The sequence below is a fragment of the Hippocampus comes genome, unplaced genomic scaffold (assembly GCF_001891065.2).
Source record: "Hippocampus comes isolate QL1 unplaced genomic scaffold, H_comes_QL1_v1.1 scaffold523, whole genome shotgun sequence".
In the NCBI taxonomy this organism is placed as follows: Eukaryota; Metazoa; Chordata; class Actinopteri; order Syngnathiformes; family Syngnathidae; genus Hippocampus; species Hippocampus comes.
Genome location: NW_017805674.1, coordinates 49638 through 70284, shown reverse-complemented (window position 1 = coordinate 70284; position 20647 = coordinate 49638). Strand labels below are relative to the sequence as shown.

Below are 20647 nucleotides of genomic sequence, written 5' to 3'. Positions count from 1 at the left end.
GGGGGGGGTGATTATGATTTGAAAGACCATCATCAGTTTAACAGTCTGTAATTTACATAAATGAAAAGCTTTATTTCAAAGCTGAACACCCCACGGGAACTGACACACATTAATGAATTGGACATATGAAAGGCACAGAAACTTTTTTTTTCTTTAATTTTGAAATCATTTCATCTCATGATTAGGTTGGAACGCTTGGATAAATTGTTTTCACCGCGTCGTCTACCTCGCTTAGATTTGTCGTCGGAAATCAAAAAACAATCAAGTGGAATCGACTTTTTTTTTTTTTTCCCCGCTGAGAATACTCCGCGTCGGCGTGGGGCTTCAAAGTTAAATGAGCTCGGATTAAATGCGTCATGAATTCCTCCCAAAGAGAGCTGACTTGAATCAGCAGGAAAAAAAAAAAAAAAAAAAAAACATCATCAATTTAAAGTGATTATTTTAAACATAACGGATTAATTGTGTGTGGGTATATTTTTGTTTCAATTGTTGAGTCATGGCTTATTGAGGAAAGTTGATGGCAAGGAGCGCATTTTCTGCACTATGAGGCGCACTTTAAAGCATTCCATTTTCTCAAAAGGCGACAGTGCACCTTATAATTCGATGCACCGTATATCCCCATGAACATTTTTGGCCATTCCAAAGAAACAAACATAACAGGAGTGTCAAGTGTAAGGTTATCGAAGCCATTTTTAAGTCAATGATGATTTTCAATATGTATTCGTCTCAGGAAGGGGTGACCTCTACGTGCCAACTGAGCAACAGTGTCATCGCAATTAAAGGACTCAGTCATTATCACTTAATGAATATATTCTAATTCTATGCAGGGTTCATTCCATTTGCATACATGTCAAATTTGGAACATGAATAAGTAACGCAAATGTGGAGATGAATGACTTGCGAGTAATGAGACCAGGTAGCTATTCATAGTTTAAACCCTATAGAGCAAATGTTCATGCCGGTCGAAAGCAGAAGTGATACGACTGACCGGCGACAAATTATGGATGTGCATAATAATAATAATTGATGAATAGATCAATAACAGTTTGTTTGATTGTTTGGAATTGTTGTTGTCCAATGAACGGCATGCCGGTCGAAAGCAGAAGTGATACGACTGACCGGGGACAAATTATGGATGTGCATAATAATAATAATAATAATAATAATAATAATAATTGATGAATTGATCAATAACAGTTTGTTTGATTATTTGGAATTGTTGATGTCCAATGGACGGTGTCTGCTGAGACAAATGAGAATACCCGACTTGGATGTAAGCAGCGGAGGTGCTATTGATTTCCTCTCAATTAGTTTGTGGCCAGAAGAACAAAACAATTGTGAAATGGTGCGTTTTGAAGGCTTACTGCGGCAAATTAAAAACAATTTAAAAGGGAGAGAGAGCCGCCACTGTCGAACGGACGCTAATGCAGCCCAGACTGGTCAGCAAGCAGCCGTATGAGCGTGACAGTTTGAAGGCCAAACAAATATCCAGAAAAAGAATTCAATTCGTCAATTCGTGTTGCGGCAAGAGATGGATGATCACCGGTGGTGGTTCCACATTTCAGGAGCTCGGAGGATTGTGAAGGAATCTGCAGGGAGGCACCGGTGGACATAATTCTCACAGCGACGCGCCGAGCGTGAGAGCATGCAAACCACAATGGTGGCTGGATGACAAACATCCAGCCCCATTGCGGGTTCTGACGTATGAATGGCGGCGTTCCCGCGCTGGAGATCGGCCCTGTGGTGCCAGTTGTCGGCCTGGCGAGATGCTTTCACATCGTCATCGTCAGCAGCTGCCGCCTGGCTTACATGTAGAAGGCATGTTACAAGGCCTCCCCGCAGAGGTGCTGCGGCGGTGTTGGGCGCACACCTTGGAACCGCTGTCAGGCTCTTCAGCTTTGCTCCAATTCTCTCGTCCACTTATCAGCTGTTTAGGGAATTCCAAGAGAAGAGGCAAGTATCTCTCTCTCGCTCTCTCTATACAATTTTGATTCAAACTGTTTCCGCTGGATGTGTGTAAACTCATCAAACGACGGAATCTTCTTGAAACAAGCTGGATGACGGGGAGGCGCTCGCTATCTCGGATAACACTTGACGAGCCAACTGTTTCGAGCAGTCGAGGTACCCGTGACAGTCTTTAAGTGCTCATTCGAAATGAATATTTCACCACTTTCAACTTGTGTGGTGACGCCGTCGTCGGGAGAACACCGTTTCATATTTCAGGTTATTTGCTGTCATCCGAGGCGCTGGCGCACCCGCGTCGCTGCAAGCGCAGGGAGGTGGTGGATGATGTGTGCACTGACCTTTCGACAACACTCCCAGAGCTGCATTTGCTTTTATAGACGGCGACGTGGTGGAACTACACGAGTGAGGTAGGCATGTGCAACCCTCAGCGCTAAGTCGACGTGATGGAGCCGAACAACGCAGTCATAACTTGGTATCCATAATGGATGGCGTCCTTTTAGAGCGTGCGCGCTCGGAGTAGCGGCGATCAAAATAAAAAGTGGAGATTTTTCCTCCCCCCCCCAAAAAAGTTGACCGTCTCATCACAGCGTACCTTGGGTTTTCGGAGCATGAGAAGTTGAGCGTGTTGTGTCAGGGTTGTATTTCTACCCACCTCTCCCTGGGCATCTGGTGGTTGGGATTGTGGTGACAGCGGATGCTCAGGCCAAAGAGCTTGCGGGCAGTGCGCTGGATCTTGAGCCGCTGGACCTCGAGGGAGCTCTGGAGCAGCCTGTAGCGAGCCTGCAGGTCCCAGTCGCTGCCCCACAGCAAGTGCACGCTGTTGATGGGCAGGAAGTGGGTGGAGGGCAACCTCTTCAGGAAGGACTTGAATTCATCTGACAAAGCAAGCACAGAGCGGCAGGGGGGGAAAAAAAAACGTTAGTTTGTCGCGGTGGACTAAGCGGGGAAACACACGTTTGACGGTGTGATCGATTTTGTGAGTCAAATTCCCCACAAGAAATCAACCACAACACAACGGTACCCTGACTTAGGAGTGTCGGCCATTTTTGCTCAAAGAGACATTATGCATTTGCTTTCGAAATTTAAAATAGGTCCCGGGTGACTTCGTAAAACGCCCGTGAGAAGACTTTAGTTCAAATAAACCGCAAGCCCACTTTTCACCTTCCATTTTTAAGCCTCACCGAAGGTGCATCCGTGCATGTGGCTCATGCAGCGGACACGTCACGGGTGGAGTGAGGAGGGGTACACACAGAAAGACAATCGGCTATTTTTTTTTTTTTGTCCCACGTCCAAGCTACATAGTTTCACATGTAACGTTAAATAAAAAAGCCAACGTTGACCTTCAGTAAACTATGATAATCTCGCAAGCTGAAGGGATCCAAAGGCCAATTTATAAAATGGCGATACGCTCCGCACTCGACTCCCCTTCCAAGACAGTCGTCTTGAAGTATTGCTTTTTTTTTCTTTCCCCCCCAGCCTCGGCGGAGACATTTCTCTGAGTTTTCGGCCGGTCCTCCCGAGATTTGTCAGATGTGCTTTGCTCGTTTGCTTCAGACAGCAGAGTCCTTCTCCTCCTCCTCCACTGTTGCTCCTCCACCCACCGTTCACAGATGTCACACGCCACCCTCAACCTTTTGCTCGAAGAGCCGCCGTGGGGATGTCGGCTCACGATTATTAAGAGTCGTCTGAATCCAATGCCCTAAAAAGACCATTAGCGTGTCAACTCTCTCCCGCCGGGTCGGCAGCTGCCGCGCCGTGTCTGCGAGGGAAACAAATGGATCTGCGCCTTCATCCAAATTCCTGGAAAAGTACGAAAATGTCATGACGGTTGATCAAAACCGAAAACACTCACGTCCAAAAATGATGGCGCGCTTTCCCTGAAGTGCTTCATTTGTGTGCGGGGAAAAAAGTGGATATTGACGAGAACAGATGTGCTCGGATAATAATGACTTGGTGATGCCGCGTGTTATTCATTGCACATGGTTATTTGCATGCTTGAGTACCTGTAAACAATCGTATTTTTTGTGCTAGAGAGGCGGGTCGTGTTTCGTCTAAGTTTGACAACAGCTGCCATGCTCGTCAGAGGCATTCGCCGTATTTGCTCTTTGCAGTTTCTCCTCTTTACAACTCTGCATCCTGTCTCTTTTGCTAGTAATGACCGACCTCATTCTCCATGAAAGTAGCTAACAACCATACGCAAAGCAAAATAACGTCACGATAGCACTTCACGCTCATCGCACATATCAACTCTTAAATAAACGCCACCGAGCATTCATTTAATCCTGATGTCATATCAAAGCAAGTCACCTTTGGTAGCACACGATCTGCCTCACAGGAAGTTGCCAAATATCTTTTATTATTATTTTTCACCGATGGCACTGGCAAAGAATGGGAATCTGGTGCACCAGGAGAAGCATTTTAAAACGGTCCACGTACGTACGTACGATAGTTGTGTCCCCTGCCTCCGCGTCAGATCTTCTACTAAGGTAGGCAGTGGTTTCCTTTTCACAAACTCACAAAGTCTTGGATCTATTTTTCTGTTTCCTCGATGTCAGGGTCTGTTGCGGCTGTTGCTCAACAGCACAAATTCAAATATTAGCTCATGTAAGCACAACAGAAACTGTAATCCAACCGATTTTGAAAATCAGCCAAATCAATTGCCAAACTAAGTCAATTGAAATGATGATTTGGGTCCAGTAGATGTGAACTGCAAAACAAAACTTGACTACTCACCGGAGTTCTCAAAATCTTTGTAGGAGGATAGCCATGACTCGGCCATGCCCAGCATGGTGTTCTCCATGATTTGGATGTCGGTGATGGGACAGTTGCACTGGGGGTACTCCTCCGAACACTGGCAAATGCACTGGTTGTTGCGACACAGGTACTCCCCTTCGCCGTTACACATGATGTAGCTCAGAGCCGACTGGACGAACTTCTCCTGCAAATACTCGGGGAAAATGACCTGAAGACCTGAAAAACACCAACGTACGTCCATTAAAGCTTGAGGTCGACATTAAAAAAAGTGTCTTCGGTGTTCCAGGTGGCAAAGTATGGGATTGGAGCTTTCATGTACAGTATCAAGAGTTCACAAATGAATTTGACAGACTGTTTTCTTTTTTTTTCCTGAAAAATGTCAAGGAGAACTTTAAAATAATTCAGTGATTGACCTATAAAGGGTTTTGCATGTGGGGAAACAAATGGCAGAGCGTCCTTTCAGTGTTGCTTTGTGTTCGGGGTACTCCGTTATTTGTCTAAAGGATGTGCTTCAAAGCCTTCCAGTGTTCGACATGAGCTGTCACTTTTGTGCCGACTTGCTCTCAGCATGACAGCCTTCACTTGTGATTGATGTCTCCCGTCGAGTGTACTGGCGGCTTATTTAGCACACAATCGTTGCGACCTTGTATGAGTTTTTTGGGCCTTTATTTGTGCGAGTGTGTGTGTGTGCGCTTCACACAATTATCCAACCAAAGAGTCGCCATTTGTTTTTTTTCACAGTGCAATCCAAGTCAATACAAGAAGCAATAAACACCAGCTTTTTCTCTCTTCAGGATTTTACATCAAAATAATTCGGATTTCTCATGAATTATGACTTTTGCAAATCTGCACAAACGTCGGTGAGACTGAAAAGCCATGACATATGGAGTCCCTCAAGGGTCAATCCTGGGACCATTTTCTTCAGCCTGTGTATGCTACCGTTGTGTCAAATGTGTATATGTGTGTGCGTGTGTGTGTATTTTTTTTTTCATATTGCTTTATGCTCATTGGCTTTATTGTGATTGGTGACAAAATATCCTGATTATATTTCAGGTGTATAGATAGTTATTTATCATTATTTGTTCTTCCAAAAGAGCTGCGCCTTTATATTCACCTTATCTTTTGAAATATATATAGGCAGACTAATATACGACTACAGTGCTGTAATAAAGTATGACTGCAATTTATTCCCTCTCATACTGTGAAAGTGCTCATCCATGAAGTGTCATTCGAGTTTGGTATATCAACTAAAGGCTAACAAATAGAAGCAGAAGTGCATTTCGACCCATCTTACTGTCTCACAGCGTATCATTTCTGGACTCTAGGCCAATTGATATTTCTCAGGAGATCTCATAGAAATGAAAGTTGTGCGGCAGTAAAGCCCTTTTCTTCAATCCAGGGGCTGAAAAATAAATCCTCAGCTCTACAAGCCAGTGGACTGGAAAAGAACTAAATAGTTTTTTTTTTTCTTGCCCTTTTTGTATGGAACATTGGGAAAGCAATGTATATTTATATATTTTTTAAATCTGTCTTACTTGAGCACAAACATTGCCTCAGCAGAAAATGCGCACGCAGGAACCACATCATCAGATCATATCGAATTACGTTTCTTTTCTCCATTTTCCACTCACGCATTATTTTCACCCAAAGGTGAAAACTTTAATCAATTTATGCTGAATCAATGTAATGTAGCTGAAATGAGAATGGAAAGCAAGGGCATTATTGCACACTGTACAAATGAATAACTTGCTGATGAACTGTCAAAGGGTCTCTACGTCGTGTGCACATTTCAATTAAAGCAACTTATTTTCACCGGCAAATGTTTATGGGGGGAAAGAAACTGTTCCACTGAAAATATAACGAATTAATGTTTTTAAATACAACAACAAGACGGCACGGTGGATGACTGGTTAGCACGTCCGCCTCACAGTGGCAGAGGTGCAGGGTTCGATTCCGGCTCCGGCCTTCCTGTGTGGAGGCACCGCTTGGGATAGGCGCCGGCATGCCTGCAACCCTCGTGAGAAAATGGATGGCTGGATGGATATTCAACAATATTTGGCATGCAACTATACACAGCACATTGTATTTGCTGAGCTGAACAATTAACATTCTGGGAATGAGATTCTAATGTAATTGGTTTCGTTTGCTCTTGATACAGTAAAAGCCGCTTCCCACAACCGCACAATGATCGTTGCCGGTCAGCCAGATGAAAGTGGGGGGTGGGGGGTGGGGGCTGGGGGTTCTGGAAGGGGCAAAGTGGATGGATGGCTCAAGGTGTGACCACAAAAGAGTCGGATTGCGCGGGCCTTTTTCTGTCTCATCAGGCCTGTCTGTGGCCCCCGGATCCAATATTCATTTAGCTTGATGTATTCCTGGACTTGAAACTTTAATGTGATTTGTGGGACAATCCAGATGGCAAGTTCACGGATCAACGCACTGGAGGAGCCGGGTGCCAGCGGGGCCCGCTGCACAATAACACAGAGTGCCTACAATTCTCCTTCCTCCGACCATACTTCACAAAGCGCCGAGCATCGCGTCAACATCCGTCACTTCAGCCGCTGTCCGCTCTTTTCTGCCCGCCGACTTTGTCTCTCCTCTTTGCACCTCTGTCCGACTTCATTACGCTCACTTTTGCTCCCGCCACGCACCTCTGGTACACTCCATCACTCACTCCTGTTCCTTCACCTCTCGCACTCTCCCCAACCGCACTAAATCACTGCGCATCGACTCAGGTACTGGAAACGTGATGTCTTGTCCTCGCCTCCCGCTATGAGAATCCCTCGGCAGCCCTTTGTTGCTGCGGCATCAGGCTTACACGTTTGTCACCATCGCAATCGCCTTTATCGTCACTGTACCGTCAAAGGAAAAACAAAACAATAATATCCTTGTAAAAAGAATACCCGCAATCACTTAGACAGAAATTACTTGCAATGAGGACAAGAGCTATAAAAGAAAATGGGGAAAGTTTTTGTGTTCCTTCTAGGAAAGTGCAATGTTAATGCTTTCATTGCAAAGCGTTTTCAAAATGAGAACCGCTCAAGTCCGAGCCAATTGAGCGCATTCTGATTGACCTTTGAAACGACCAGATGAAAAAAATTATTATTTTTTTTTTTTTGCCTATGCCATTAAATGTATGTGTAGCTTTTCCAGGATTTGTGGGGGCTCGATTGTTTAGTCGTCGCCTTGTGCAGCTTTAATTTGTATTATTTCCAACAGGAAACTTTTGACCTTCGAGCCGCCGCTGTAAATAGCATTGAAGTCGATGAAGAGGCTTAATTCTATCCACTGAATGATGACAATGGCCATGAACTCCACGGTCACTTTTCCTTTTCTATCACGTCTCCTTGTGGCGTGCACTCTTCTGATGAAAGATGGGCGGGGGGGCGGCGCGCTGGGCACATCTTGTAACTGCAGTAAGCGGTCGCCCGCTTATTGCAATGCCACGCTTCGCCTCATAAATCAGCGTTTCATTACAGATTAATTGACCATTGTACGGCCCGCAATTTTGCAAAATAATCATGACTTAATCCGCTGACGCAATCGAGTGCATTTACTTGAATGGGAAGGTTAGGATAGGAAGGGGGGGCGGAGAGTGGAGTGGGGGACATTAAAAGAAGATTGGAGGTTATCGTGATCAAACCCCCAAGACCTCCACTGTGGTTTACTGCTTCTTGTATTTCTCGAGGTTGGAGAATGCACACGCCGGTGTGTCTGTGAAGGCTTGAACCGGAGGGGGCATATCATCGGGAGATTTGCTGTGTCGGCCCATTTTTGCACACATCCGTGCAGCCAAAGCCGCTATTTATCCACTTGTCATTTCTATTCCGTGAGACTCTCGACGAGTGCCATCGGAGCTCCGAATAGCACTTTTGGAAAACTTTCACCGTCTCAGCATTTAAGCATGCAAACGGTTCAGAAAGTATGCCCAGCAGATTAACGCAGATGATCATAAATGCTCTCAGCAAGCACCTTGTGTTGTCAAATGGGAACGTTATCGACCCTCACAATCTCAATTTGAGAGAGTAAGAACTGGACCGGCACTGCAATCTGCTGTATAGATTTTGTTGACTCTTTTTTTTTTTTTTTTTTTTGGGGGGGGGGTATTTTTTTTTTTTTATTACTTTGAACCTTGTTTGTTCGACTTCATTGATTTTTCATTCTTCCTTGGACTTGTTTGCCTTTTTGTTAAAAAAAAAAAAAAAAACTATATAGTCGTTGACACGGTGGTATTTGTGTTTGGTAAAACACAAGCACCGCATGCCGGGCTGAACACTAAATGGGCCGATTTCAGCAAGACAAGAAACAGTGTGTGCAGGAGGTCTATAATTGTTGATCCTTGGCCTATTTTGAGGAAAGCAACTGATCATAACTCCGTTAACAATGTGGGTATTGTTGGGGGAACATCACCCTGTGGTATGTGGAACAGGAATACGGGATATGAACTCCATCCAACGTGCAGAAAACTCCTGATTACCCCTTTCCCACCCTTATAAACGCACAGGCACGCACAACGGAGGCACTCTCCAACATAGTTGGGAGTTAGCCGAAATTGCTTGTTAAAGCAATTGTGAGATGGAGGAGGGCAGGCCTGTCTGAGGTGCGGGATGAGCTCTCTGCGCAGCCGAGACGCGAGTCACACAGGCGCGCAGTAAACGTGAAATAGTGAGGGCGCCTCTCGTCCTTATTCTCCGCGCGCCATCTCAGCTGGCAATAGAAGTCGCTGTCATTTTTCTCTCAAGCAACACAACAACATCAGCGCGCCATAAAAAGGCATATTAAGACCGCATTACAAGGACAAAGTCGTTGTGCTAGGCATTACCGAAAAATAAATGGACAATTTAACAAAATTAAGATTGGAATTATGAAAAAAAAAAAATTAAGGGAAACAATGGCATAAATTGAGTCATTACTGGAGCAAGTGCCGGTATTAGAATTCTGTCCGTATTTAATGTGAGTAACTATGATACTACAAATATGATGAAGTCGCCACTGGAAAAGCAATGTTATGCTGCAACAAAATAAACCTTGACTGAAGGGGGAAGAAGGAAAAAAAATGGTGTGATAACAAAAAAGAAAGAATGATTCCGTAGCATAAGAAAAAAGAAGACATTTCCTTCCCGTGTGCAGTTTGCATGTTGCCTGCGTGGGTTTTCTCCGGGTACTCGGCTTTCCTCCCACATTCCAAAAACATGCACAGCAGGCTAGTGGAACACTCGACATTGTCGCTAGGTGTGATTGTGAGCGTGACTAGTTGTTCGTCAATGTGTGCCCGGCGATTGGCGGGCAGGGCAGGGTATACGCCCCCTACTGCCCAAAGAGGCTCCAGCACCCCCCGAAACCCTTGTGAGGATAAAGCGGATCGGAAAATGGAGTTCATGCCGCTTGCTGGTCAATGCGTCTCGTGGACCTGACCTCACTGTCCCAGTTCAAGCTGTTCCTTGGCGTCGTCGCCACGTGTCCCCGCACAGCTGTCGCCGATGCAGCTCCTCACGCGCATCCATGTCAGCGCACACAAACAGGCAGTCCCTCGTCAGAGGTCTCGCAGAAATCACACGTTTTACAAGGACTCCCGAGAGCGGGGTTGGTGAGCGGGGGGTGGTATCCCGTCCGATGACAAGCTTTGACGTTTTTCCGTGGCGCCTCTTAAAGCGACGACTGCTGCACTCAAAGTGTCAAGATTAGGCTGGCAGATCAAACGCTTACGTTGGCTGCAGACATTTATTGGAGGAACTCAACATTAGATGATCTCCGGCGCAAAAATCATTTTGTACGTCGAGACGCGCTCACAGTAGTTGCTAAATCACGGACTGTGATGCACAAATGGCAGTTCATAAAAGAAGTAGATTTGCTAATTTGGCCGTGCTGACAGGCCTGAGGATCACAGGGCAAAAAAAAAACAAAAAACAAAAAAAAATTTTTTTTGGGGAGGCTGCATATAATCTATCATGTCTGTTCTGTCCATTTAAATCAAAACGACTTCTCATATGACATAATGAGTGCCTGTAAGGTAATGAACTTGATTCGCTTTTTGGTGATCAGCAAAAAGAAAAATCAGAAGAGGGCAAAATTGTAAAATCCATGCCGCCAGTGAACGCATCACTTAGAATGACATTTGCGAACAAATCCAAAGGCCAATAAAGGTCTTGGAGTGAAGGTGGAGTTGAAGGTGCAGACATTTCTGTTAACATTTTGGCTAATTCAAGTCAGTACAATTTGGTGCTCGGCCTTGGTAGAGTTTTCTCGTATGAAAAAAAAACAAAACAAAACATTGGCTTACTTCAGTGTATTTCACTGGGAGAAATATTTCACGAGTTCAATTGGTGTCAAAATGTTTTCCGCTTCCCTGCAACTGGGATCGCAATAATCATTTGCCGTGGCACATTAATGCGCTCTTTGTTTGTTCCTCCCGACTCCAGATTGACACTCCAGAAGCGTTCGCAATATTAGCTGGAAAGGAATTTAAATTTCTCGAGAGACCAAAAGGTAAAACGATTCTATTGAAGCTCAGATGGAATTTGCGTCTAGCTTAGCAGTCGGGGTTTTAATTGTTTACAAATCTTCTGCTCTGCTAGCGAGAAAGAAATCTCATTTATCATTTTAACATCGCGCTGTCCGCAAATTGCAAGATGGCAATCGTGATATTTTGCCGACGATAGGACAGCGATCCGGCATTTAGCTGACGCATTAAATCATCAAAAATTGAGTCATTACTGGAGCAAGTGCCGGTATTAGAATTCTGTCCGTATTTAATGTGAGTCTATGATACTCTACAAATATGATGAAGTCGCCACTGGAAAAGCAATGTTATGCTGCAACAAAATAAACCTTTACTGAAGGGGGAAGAAGGAAAAAAAATGGTGTGATAACAAAAAAGAAAGAATGATTCCGTAGCATAAGAAAAAAGAAGACATTTCCTTCCCGTGTGCAGTTTGCATGTTGCCTGCGTGGGTTTTCTCCGGGTACTCGGCTTTCCTCCCACATTCCAAAAACATGCACAGCAGGCTAGTGGAACACTCGACATTGTCGCTAGGTGTGATTGTGAGCGTGACTAGTTGTTCGTCAATGTGTGCCCGGCGATTGGCGGGCAGGGCAGGGTATACGCCCCCTACTGCCCAAAGAGGCTCCAGCACCCCCCGAAACCCTTGTGAGGATAAAGCGGATCGGAAAATGGAGTTCATGCCGCTTGCTGGTCAATGCGTCTCGTGGACCTGACCTCACTGTCCCAGTTCAAGCTGTTCCTTGGCGTCGTCGCCACGTGTCCCCGCACAGCTGTCGCCGATGCAGCTCCTCACGCGCATCCATGTCAGCGCACACAAACAGGCAGTCCCTCGTCAGAGGTCTCGCAGAAATCACACGTTTTACAAGGACTCCCGAGAGCGGGGTTGGTGAGCGGGGGGTGGTATCCCGTCCGATGACAAGCTTTGACGTTTTTCCGTGGCGCCTCTTAAAGCGACGACTGCTGCACTCAAAGTGTCAAGATTAGGCTGGCAGATCAAACGCTTACGTTGGCTGCAGACATTTATTGGAGGAACTCAACATTAGATGATCTCCGGCGCAAAAATCATTTTGTACGTCGAGACGCGCTCACAGTAGTTGCTAAATCACGGACTGTGATGCACAAATGGCAGTTCATAAAAGAAGTAGATTTGCTAATTTGGCCGTGCTGACAGGCCTGAGGATCACAGGGCAAAAAAAAAACAAAAAACAAAAAAAAATTTTTTTTGGGGAGGCTGCATATAATCTATCATGTCTGTTCTGTCCATTTAAATCAAAACGACTTCTCATATGACATAATGAGTGCCTGTAAGGTAATGAACTTGATTCGCTTTTTGGTGATCAGCAAAAAGAAAAATCAGAAGAGGGCAAAATTGTAAAATCCATGCCGCCAGTGAACGCATCACTTAGAATGACATTTGCGAACAAATCCAAAGGCCAATAAAGGTCTTGGAGTGAAGGTGGAGTTGAAGGTGCAGACATTTCTGTTAACATTTTGGCTAATTCAAGTCAGTACAATTTGGTGCTCGGCCTTGGTAGAGTTTTCTCGTATGAAAAAAAAACAAAACAAAACATTGGCTTACTTCAGTGTATTTCACTGGGAGAAATATTTCACGAGTTCAATTGGTGTCAAAATGTTTTCCGCTTCCCTGCAACTGGGATCGCAATAATCATTTGCCGTGGCACATTAATGCGCTCTTTGTTTGTTCCTCCCGACTCCAGATTGACACTCCAGAAGCGTTCGCAATATTAGCTGGAAAGGAATTTAAATTTCTCGAGAGACCAAAAGGTAAAACGATTCTATTGAAGCTCAGATGGAATTTGCGTCTAGCTTAGCAGTCGGGGTTTTAATTGTTTACAAATCTTCTGCTCTGCTAGCGAGAAAGAAATCTCATTTATCATTTTAACATCGCGCTGTCCGCAAATTGCAAGATGGCAATCGTGATATTTTGCCGACGATAGGACAGCGATCCGGCATTTAGCTGACACATTAAATCATCTCCACCGCAATTGTAAAAACATACTGTAAAAATGTCAAAAGTGAAATCATTTAATCTGAAAATGCGCTTCATTCCCGTGATGTTCCCTGAATTAAAAAAAAAGAAAACATTCATATGATTATTATAACCATTCAGTCACACACAAAAAGCTCATTTCAAGTCTTCAAGTCATGTGGGAGAAAAACCCAAGCAAGAGGTGAACAAATTAGCCCCAAACAAGAAGGTCTGAGCCACATTCGAAAACAGGACCTAAGCAGATGAGCTGCTCGCTCGTCCACGGGGTGATGCCCCGGTTCGAAAAAGTCAACACAATCAAAGGTAAGGAGCCATTAGCCGACAAGGACCCAATCATTGTCAATAAGGCCGTCATAAATTACAAGCAAAACAAAAGCCGAGTAGTTTGTCTTCCTTGACACATGCTTTCTCTCACCGGTCTCTCCTCGGCATTTTCTCAAGAGTCTATCTCGGAAAGAGCCACGAGCCTATCACCTAAGATTTATGAATATGTTCCAATAGCCTGAGCCAACAGTTTTCCAAGTGGTGAAGTGAAAATAAATTAAAGTGGCCCTGTAGGCTAGTCGTGAGCGGCGTGATGAATTAGATACTCATTGCGCCGTCGCCGTCCCTCCTTTTTTTTTTTTTTTGTGAGGAAGAATGCCGCAAACGTTACAACAAACACACACATAAAAATTAATTTCCCTTCTTCTTTTACAACAGACGTGTTGAGAAAATTGATGCGGAGGCTCACACCAGCCTTTGCGGGAAATCATTAGCAAATCGTTGTCTCGTGTTTGAATTTTTCATTTCACGCCACCAATCGCACAGGATCGTCTTATTTCTTCCACAACTTATCGCATACAGTAAATCTTGAGAGGTACCCAAGCATCCCGCGGAGTGCTCCGTGAAACCGAAGCGGCTCATCGATTTCCTTTATTAAAACATGCGACCCTTTGCCCGGAGAACTGATAAAAACGGGATCATTTTCAAGATGGATGGCTGCACACGGTTTGTGCTCAAACACGGCAAAAATCCCTCCCTGCTGTACCTGATGAAATCTTCTCCGACTGACCCGCGGGTCGGCCTTCAATTGGAAGTGGTCAATCAAGGGTACGTTTCCATTCGGGCCGGCACGGCCATCAATCTTCTCCTCCTGGCTCACTCTTGCCAACTGCAGGCTGTCGTTTTGTGTGCAAGTGCGACCTCACTCTTGTGTCCACAATGCGATGTAACTGGAAGGTCATTTTCTTTAATTTTGTTTTGATTTGAGAAAGGCCCTGGCAAAATGTGTTTGTCCCATTGTAAATTGAACCTTGACAAGCAGTTAGATTGATGACTTCATCTTGCCAGGTTTCAATTGAATGCGAGTTTGGTTGCCTGACAAAAAAAAAAAAAAAAACCTAAAAAAAATCAACCATTTTAGTTAAGAGAGGACTCTTTCTACTTGTTCCAATTTTATTAAGGTAAAATTACGTTTTGCCCTGAAAATATTTTTTCATGACATTATTTTTCTAAACTGAATTTCTGGGCTAAAAAAAAAAAAGTTTGTGCACTTCTAAAAAGTATGAATGGAAGTAAATCACATTGGCGGTATTTATAGTCGGTTTGCTGTGGCGGAGTGATCATCAGAGCCGTGGAGAACCGCTGCTTCATTCTTGTGACCTATAGCGATACAGCACTAAGTTCTCAAAATAGTTCCCGCATAATAACATGCTCTAATGACCGCCTGCGTTGTCGTTACTGAATGTCGAACAAGCCCAAATACGAAAGAAAAGTTTTCAGCGGCCACGTTAAGTTGACACTAATAAAAGTCTCGGGCTTGATTGATCAAAGCCGTGTGAAATGTATTGTGAAGAAAAAAAAAAAAGACACACATGCAGTGCCATCCTTAATTTGGATGATTTATCGGGGGAAAAAAAAAGGGAAACACAAGCTGTTGGTTTAATATGCCAGCTATTTTAAATCTGTAGAGGGAAGTACGAGGACAGTGTTTTGGCTTTGATAGGCGGCTTCGTTGATGTTGAAGTCCAAGACCATATTGTCATCTATATCTAAGTGCAAGCAGGAGGCACATCCAGGGAGTGTCATATCCGCATTGTGTTATCAGTGGCTCGCAGCCTAGCCTGCTGACAAAAGACCACGGGGACCACCAGGGTGAGAGAAAAACACATTTCCTTTTGAATATTGCAAAGCTTTGTATATGATGTTCGTCTGAAATGTCTCCGGGGTGAACTAAAAAGTCATTTTCTTCCGCCTGTTTCATTTGCATCTTCAACTTGACCTTGTATGCCGCGTGAATGTTCGGTGATGGCATTGGCGTGGTACATATTATGTGACTTCCACTCAAGCCATTTGGCTCTAATAAACCAATCTCGGGTCTGACAGTGGATATTCATTTAAAAAAAAAAATTTACAGTTGTCATCTCTGTTCCTTCAATAAAACTAAAAAGGCTAAAAAAAAACATTGAAAGGCACTGAAAAGGTATATTTACATAAACTAATGCAATCCTTTGTTCAGATTTCAAGATTTCATTATGATGGCCTACCTTTTCAAAGCACTCACAATCCTTTCACGCCGTTTTATGCACACGTTTTCTGTATAATGATATGATGAATGTGTGTTCCGAACAATATGTACAAGAGAAGAAATTGCAGTGTGTGTTTTTCATGTCCGAATCCTCAAAGCATAACATTGTGGTCCGGAAAATGAAAATGTCACTTTTGAGGGTCCGTTTATAAAAGCACAGGGTAATGCCAACCTTGATGTTCACATTTCAATTCTGATTATTTGTGTGCTGTGTGTTTTCATAATTGTATTATCCAGTCCACATGCTGGTCTCTACAGTCATTCAATAAGGAATTCAACTGGCAGCGTGACCAAAATATGCCCATAATCATCAGAATCACACACGAACACAAACTGTTCTGCCCTCCAGCTCGGTGTAGCAGTCAGGGGTTAAAGGGCTCACTGAAGGGCCACTGAAAGTCTTGTTTATTCGTCTCCCACAATCCAACGTCCCAAGTTCACGGTGTGAGGCCATGACCACAAGATGGCTAACCTTTGGGACGACCGTTGCTGCTCTGAGTCTAACCTCATGACCCCAAAAAGATGATATTTACTCAGAGCGTTTGCAAAATAATGACTTCCTGTGCCCCCCGAAAATGCATGGATCACAAGAATGTTACGACGGTAACGGCCACTATTTGAGGGGAATGAGGACTGAGCCCTGCCATTAACAGCAAAAACCTGCAGGTAATAATTGCCTCTATATGTTATAGCTAGCTAGCTAGCTATTTTAGATAGATTAGCTATCTAGCTAGCCATCTAGTTAGCCACATAGATAGATGGATAGATTGGTGGACGGACGGATGGATGGATGGATAAGAAAAGGAAAATGAGTGGCAGGATAATGACTGGCACTTTGCCCAAGTTTATTTTTTTTCCTCCCAAGTAACTGGAAAGAATGTTTCTGTTTGTGGACACAAGCCAGCTCAAGTACAGTACATTTATCTATATTTTATAGTTTGTTAGAAAACCTTGCCAACTCTCCGTTCATCTGCTCCAAGCAACCTCTTCCTCTTCTTATGAGAACAAAGCTTTAGGGCAACTCCTGGTATTTCGCTTTGTTTTGTATCCATTTTCTATACCGCTTATCCTCTTCTTAGGTTTCCCCCGGAGGGTTTGAAGGTGAGTTGGAGCTTATGAAATCTGATTTTGGGTGAGAGGTGGTGTCCAGCTCACCCACAACCCAAACGAGGACAACTAAAGAGCTCATTTGTAAAAGCAGACATCTTGAAATTTCTGGTTTCAGCTTCAACATTTATTACATATATCAACAGGTGCAGGTATGTTTGAGGACGTATGGACAAGTTATGTGTTTGGGATGTAGTAGAGACATATGGGTTTGTGATTGGCTTAAATGGTCATGAGGGTAACCGCATCAAAATTTTTGACAAGTTTTAGTTGCTTTGTTTTGCAGCGTGAGGAAACGACGCTTGAAACGATGCCACGATCGGCAGCCTGTTAGTAGGTGTGGCTCGATATGTGTCCAAATGGCGCATTTCAAATTCAAGCGCAATGAAAACTCATATTATTTCTTATCCCTCCATATTATGCATAAATGAAATTGGGATGCACTGAAAGGTATTGAAAGGGTGGTCATGGTGCTCAGAGCAAGCACCGTGTCAATAGTTTTTCTTTGGATACTTTCCTTTCCCTTATGGCATCAAAAAAGGAAGATGATGCCTTTGAGAGCTTTTCTCGGGGAAAAGCATTAACTATAAAGTCCAGCAACTCATTTTTCCTCAAAGGAAGGTAAAAAAAAAAAAAAAGCAGTGAAACCGCTTTAGGGGGTTCAAAAGTTAGTCCAGATGGCCACCGCTTCCACTTGTATCTTTGAATTCTTGCCAAAGAAATAAAGCATCTCTCACTTTCAGTTTGATTTATCAACTTCTTTTCCAAATTGCACTTAGCGCTGTCCAAGTGAAGGCTTGTAACCTTTCTTTCAACGTGTTCATTATGCACGCGCACACTTTTGGTATTTCTGTCAAAGCCCTTCTGACATACTTGGTGGCAAATGTGGAAATCTATTCCGACGCTTTCTTTCACGGTGTGGCCTCATACATATTGGACCCGACCGGTGTTGGGCAGGTGACTTGCATAATAGAATAGATTTCATCGTACGACTTCGTTGCATTTGAAAGTAATACATTTTGTTGACGCAGCCGATATTAAAACGAGTCCGTCCCACAAATGGTTGGTGCGGAAGGGGCAGAAGAAAATTGTCAGTAACCTCTCTGTAAGGTCAGAATAATAAGACAAGAGTAAAATACTGTTCCAAGAGCTTTGATCGGCTCAACGACGTGTCTCGTTCGGGCCAAATCAAAACGGTGTCATGTGAACTGAGGAAATGAAAAGGTTGAAGAGTTGCAGATTTTCCGTCCCCCCCCGCGAGAAGACATTGCCGAGGGGTGCACGTGGCGGCTGCCTTCGAGACACGCAAACAATATATATAGTCGGGATAAAAGAAGACTAATTGCTGCACGAGCACTCAATTAAACGGGCGAATTAAATAAGTGGATGTCATTATTTCCGCGGCGCATACCTTCAAAGTGCTCCGCTGGGAATGGGACTCTCTTTATGAGCTGCGCAAAGTGCCATCGCTTTGAAAACCACGGCCATGCTTGTTGATAAAGCGAAACCATCCACTTCTAATTAAGAAGGCCTAAAGCGGAATTTTGCTCCTTTTCCAAAAAAAAAGTCTTTTCAGGTGAACGCTCGCAAGCTTTGAGTCTCATCAAATTCAATGAAAAGATTCCAGATCATGAAATTAGTTTTTGCCCGCGGGTCAAAGTCAACAACCACATTTCCAGTCCGGAAAGTATTTGTCAAACGGGATCACAGTAGTCGACAATAAATAATATGGATTAAAAATGTGTGGTACATCTGAGGATTTTTCTAGCTCAGTTCGGCGAAATGCAATTCTGAGGCTTGAGCACCCGTCACTATAAAGGCCCACTTGGTATCGTTGCTGCTTATGATTATCATCCTGACAAAATGAATTGCCATTTTCAGGGGCTCACAGTGATCAAAAACTGGACAAATGCAAAATTGAGCTGTCGAACATTATCCCGAAAAAAAAAAAAAACTGACTTTTTGTCATGCTCCCTGGAAAGTTTGGGGGAAAAAAAAAAGATGCAAATGGTGCTTTCAGCTTTCATGCTGGTTGCATGATGCCGTGGCTCTTTTCGATGCTCCGCCGTTAGACAAAAGGCGTAAGGGCATGAAAGAAACGGTTTCATTTTTTTTTTTTTTTTTTTTTTTTTTTTATCGAAAACACATTTTCACATGTGTTTTGGGAGATTTCAAAGTGTGTTTTTTTGCAAAAGTGTAGCCAAGATTGGATCGTTTTCTTTGTCCGATCAGGCGTCCCTCCTCTCACATGACCCTATAGCCCGATGCTATGAAGAAGATGGGAGATTGCTACGACATGTCCGCTACTTCAACAGCCAGTACTTGCCTGAAATTCCTGCAGCTCATCCGATCGATGATGCTGGCATCCTCTTGGCGGCCTCCCTGAACCTTCTCACATGTTTTCATCCATTTTTGGAGGCACGTCCATGTTGTTGAGCTATCGCTGCTATATGATAGCTATTGCTACATTTCACGCCTTGTAAATTCTTTTGCACACCTGCCCGGGAGGATGAGATCCCTCTCAAGCTCTTTGCATAACATTGTGAGTGCTATAAAATGCGACCACAGAACTATCAGGAAAAGCAGCTGAACTTTATTTGGGGTCCATTAGTTAAAGGCACTTTAAATGGTGGCAGGTGTGCGCGGAATCCTATTTTACATTTGATTGGTCGATCCTAAACACGGTCACATCCCCACACGCTCATCTGTTGTTTATTTTTAGTCCCCCTCCCTCTCTTTTGTTTTCAACTCCGTTTTGCAGTCTGTAGGTCACAATAATGGCGGGAAAAGTTTTCAAATGATTTCTACTGGTCTCATTTCTGATAGCGCAAAAACCTGGCACTTGAACAGGGCTACGTAGCCTTTTCCATTATCCACGGTAGCTGTCGATTGAATTCAATATGGGCACTTGGAGTTGCCCTCAGTGTTGTATCAGTAGAATTGTACACATCCTGGAGTAGCATATTTGATTCATACGGTATTTATATATCATGTTCGGCCCCCAACATTGCATCTACTGTACATTGCCGTGGAATGAGGTTCATTTTTCCCTTTGTATCAGGATTTTTGAGAACAGCCTTTCAGATTCCGAGGATTTCCCCCGCTTCTTTTGTTTTCTTCTCTTCGCAACGTCCCTAACGCAAATATCCAAACGGTGGCGCGTGAACTGTCACTTGAACTGTGGCGTGCAATTGAAATCCACGACCGTCAAGTCTGTCATCAACAGCCGGGTAGAGAACACGGACAAAGAACACGGCAGGCACTTTAGAAGCAAAGCTTCGGATGCCATTGAGCGAGAGGCAACTTAAATCTTTACTATGACAAAAGCACTCAACTCTGTGATTTTTTTTAATGTATTTTTTTTAAGAGGACAAATAATCTCTCCGTTCCAAGGAGAGAGGACGATGGCGGGTGTCAAAGCAAAGAAAACGCGCCTTTTGAGAATCTCCGGCTGCTCGTAATCATCTCGGTAAACTCGGCTAAATCAAAAGAAGCAATCACGCTGTTCACATACTTGACCGCGGATTACACGGCGCTCCGTCGTTGACTTCAATTGTATTTGGCGGCCCCCGTAATTACTGGCAATATCGCTTTAGAGCCTCAAAGACAAAAACCGCTGGAGCGTTAAACTTAGTTATTTAGATTCGGTGTTGAAAGAAACGCCGCGATTGTCGCTCTACCGTGCAGCATGGTCCTGAAATTGCTAACTCTTTTTTTTTTTTTTTTTTTTAAACTTATTGAA

At 43.9% G+C, this 20647-nt stretch overlaps 1 protein-coding gene across 1 annotated transcript in view; it reads right to left on the bottom strand.

The window, feature by feature from the left end:
* Positions 1-20647, bottom strand: part of brinp1 (bone morphogenetic protein/retinoic acid inducible neural-specific 1) — a 72840-nt gene that overhangs the window by 6994 nt on the left and 45199 nt on the right. The window contains exons 5-6 of the mRNA XM_019881730.1: positions 4699-4935; positions 2618-2840 (exon numbers count right to left, since the gene is read on the bottom strand). Coding sequence (XP_019737289.1) covers positions 2618-2840; positions 4699-4935 — 460 coding nt within the window. The remainder of the gene's footprint in view (positions 1-2617; positions 2841-4698; positions 4936-20647) is intronic.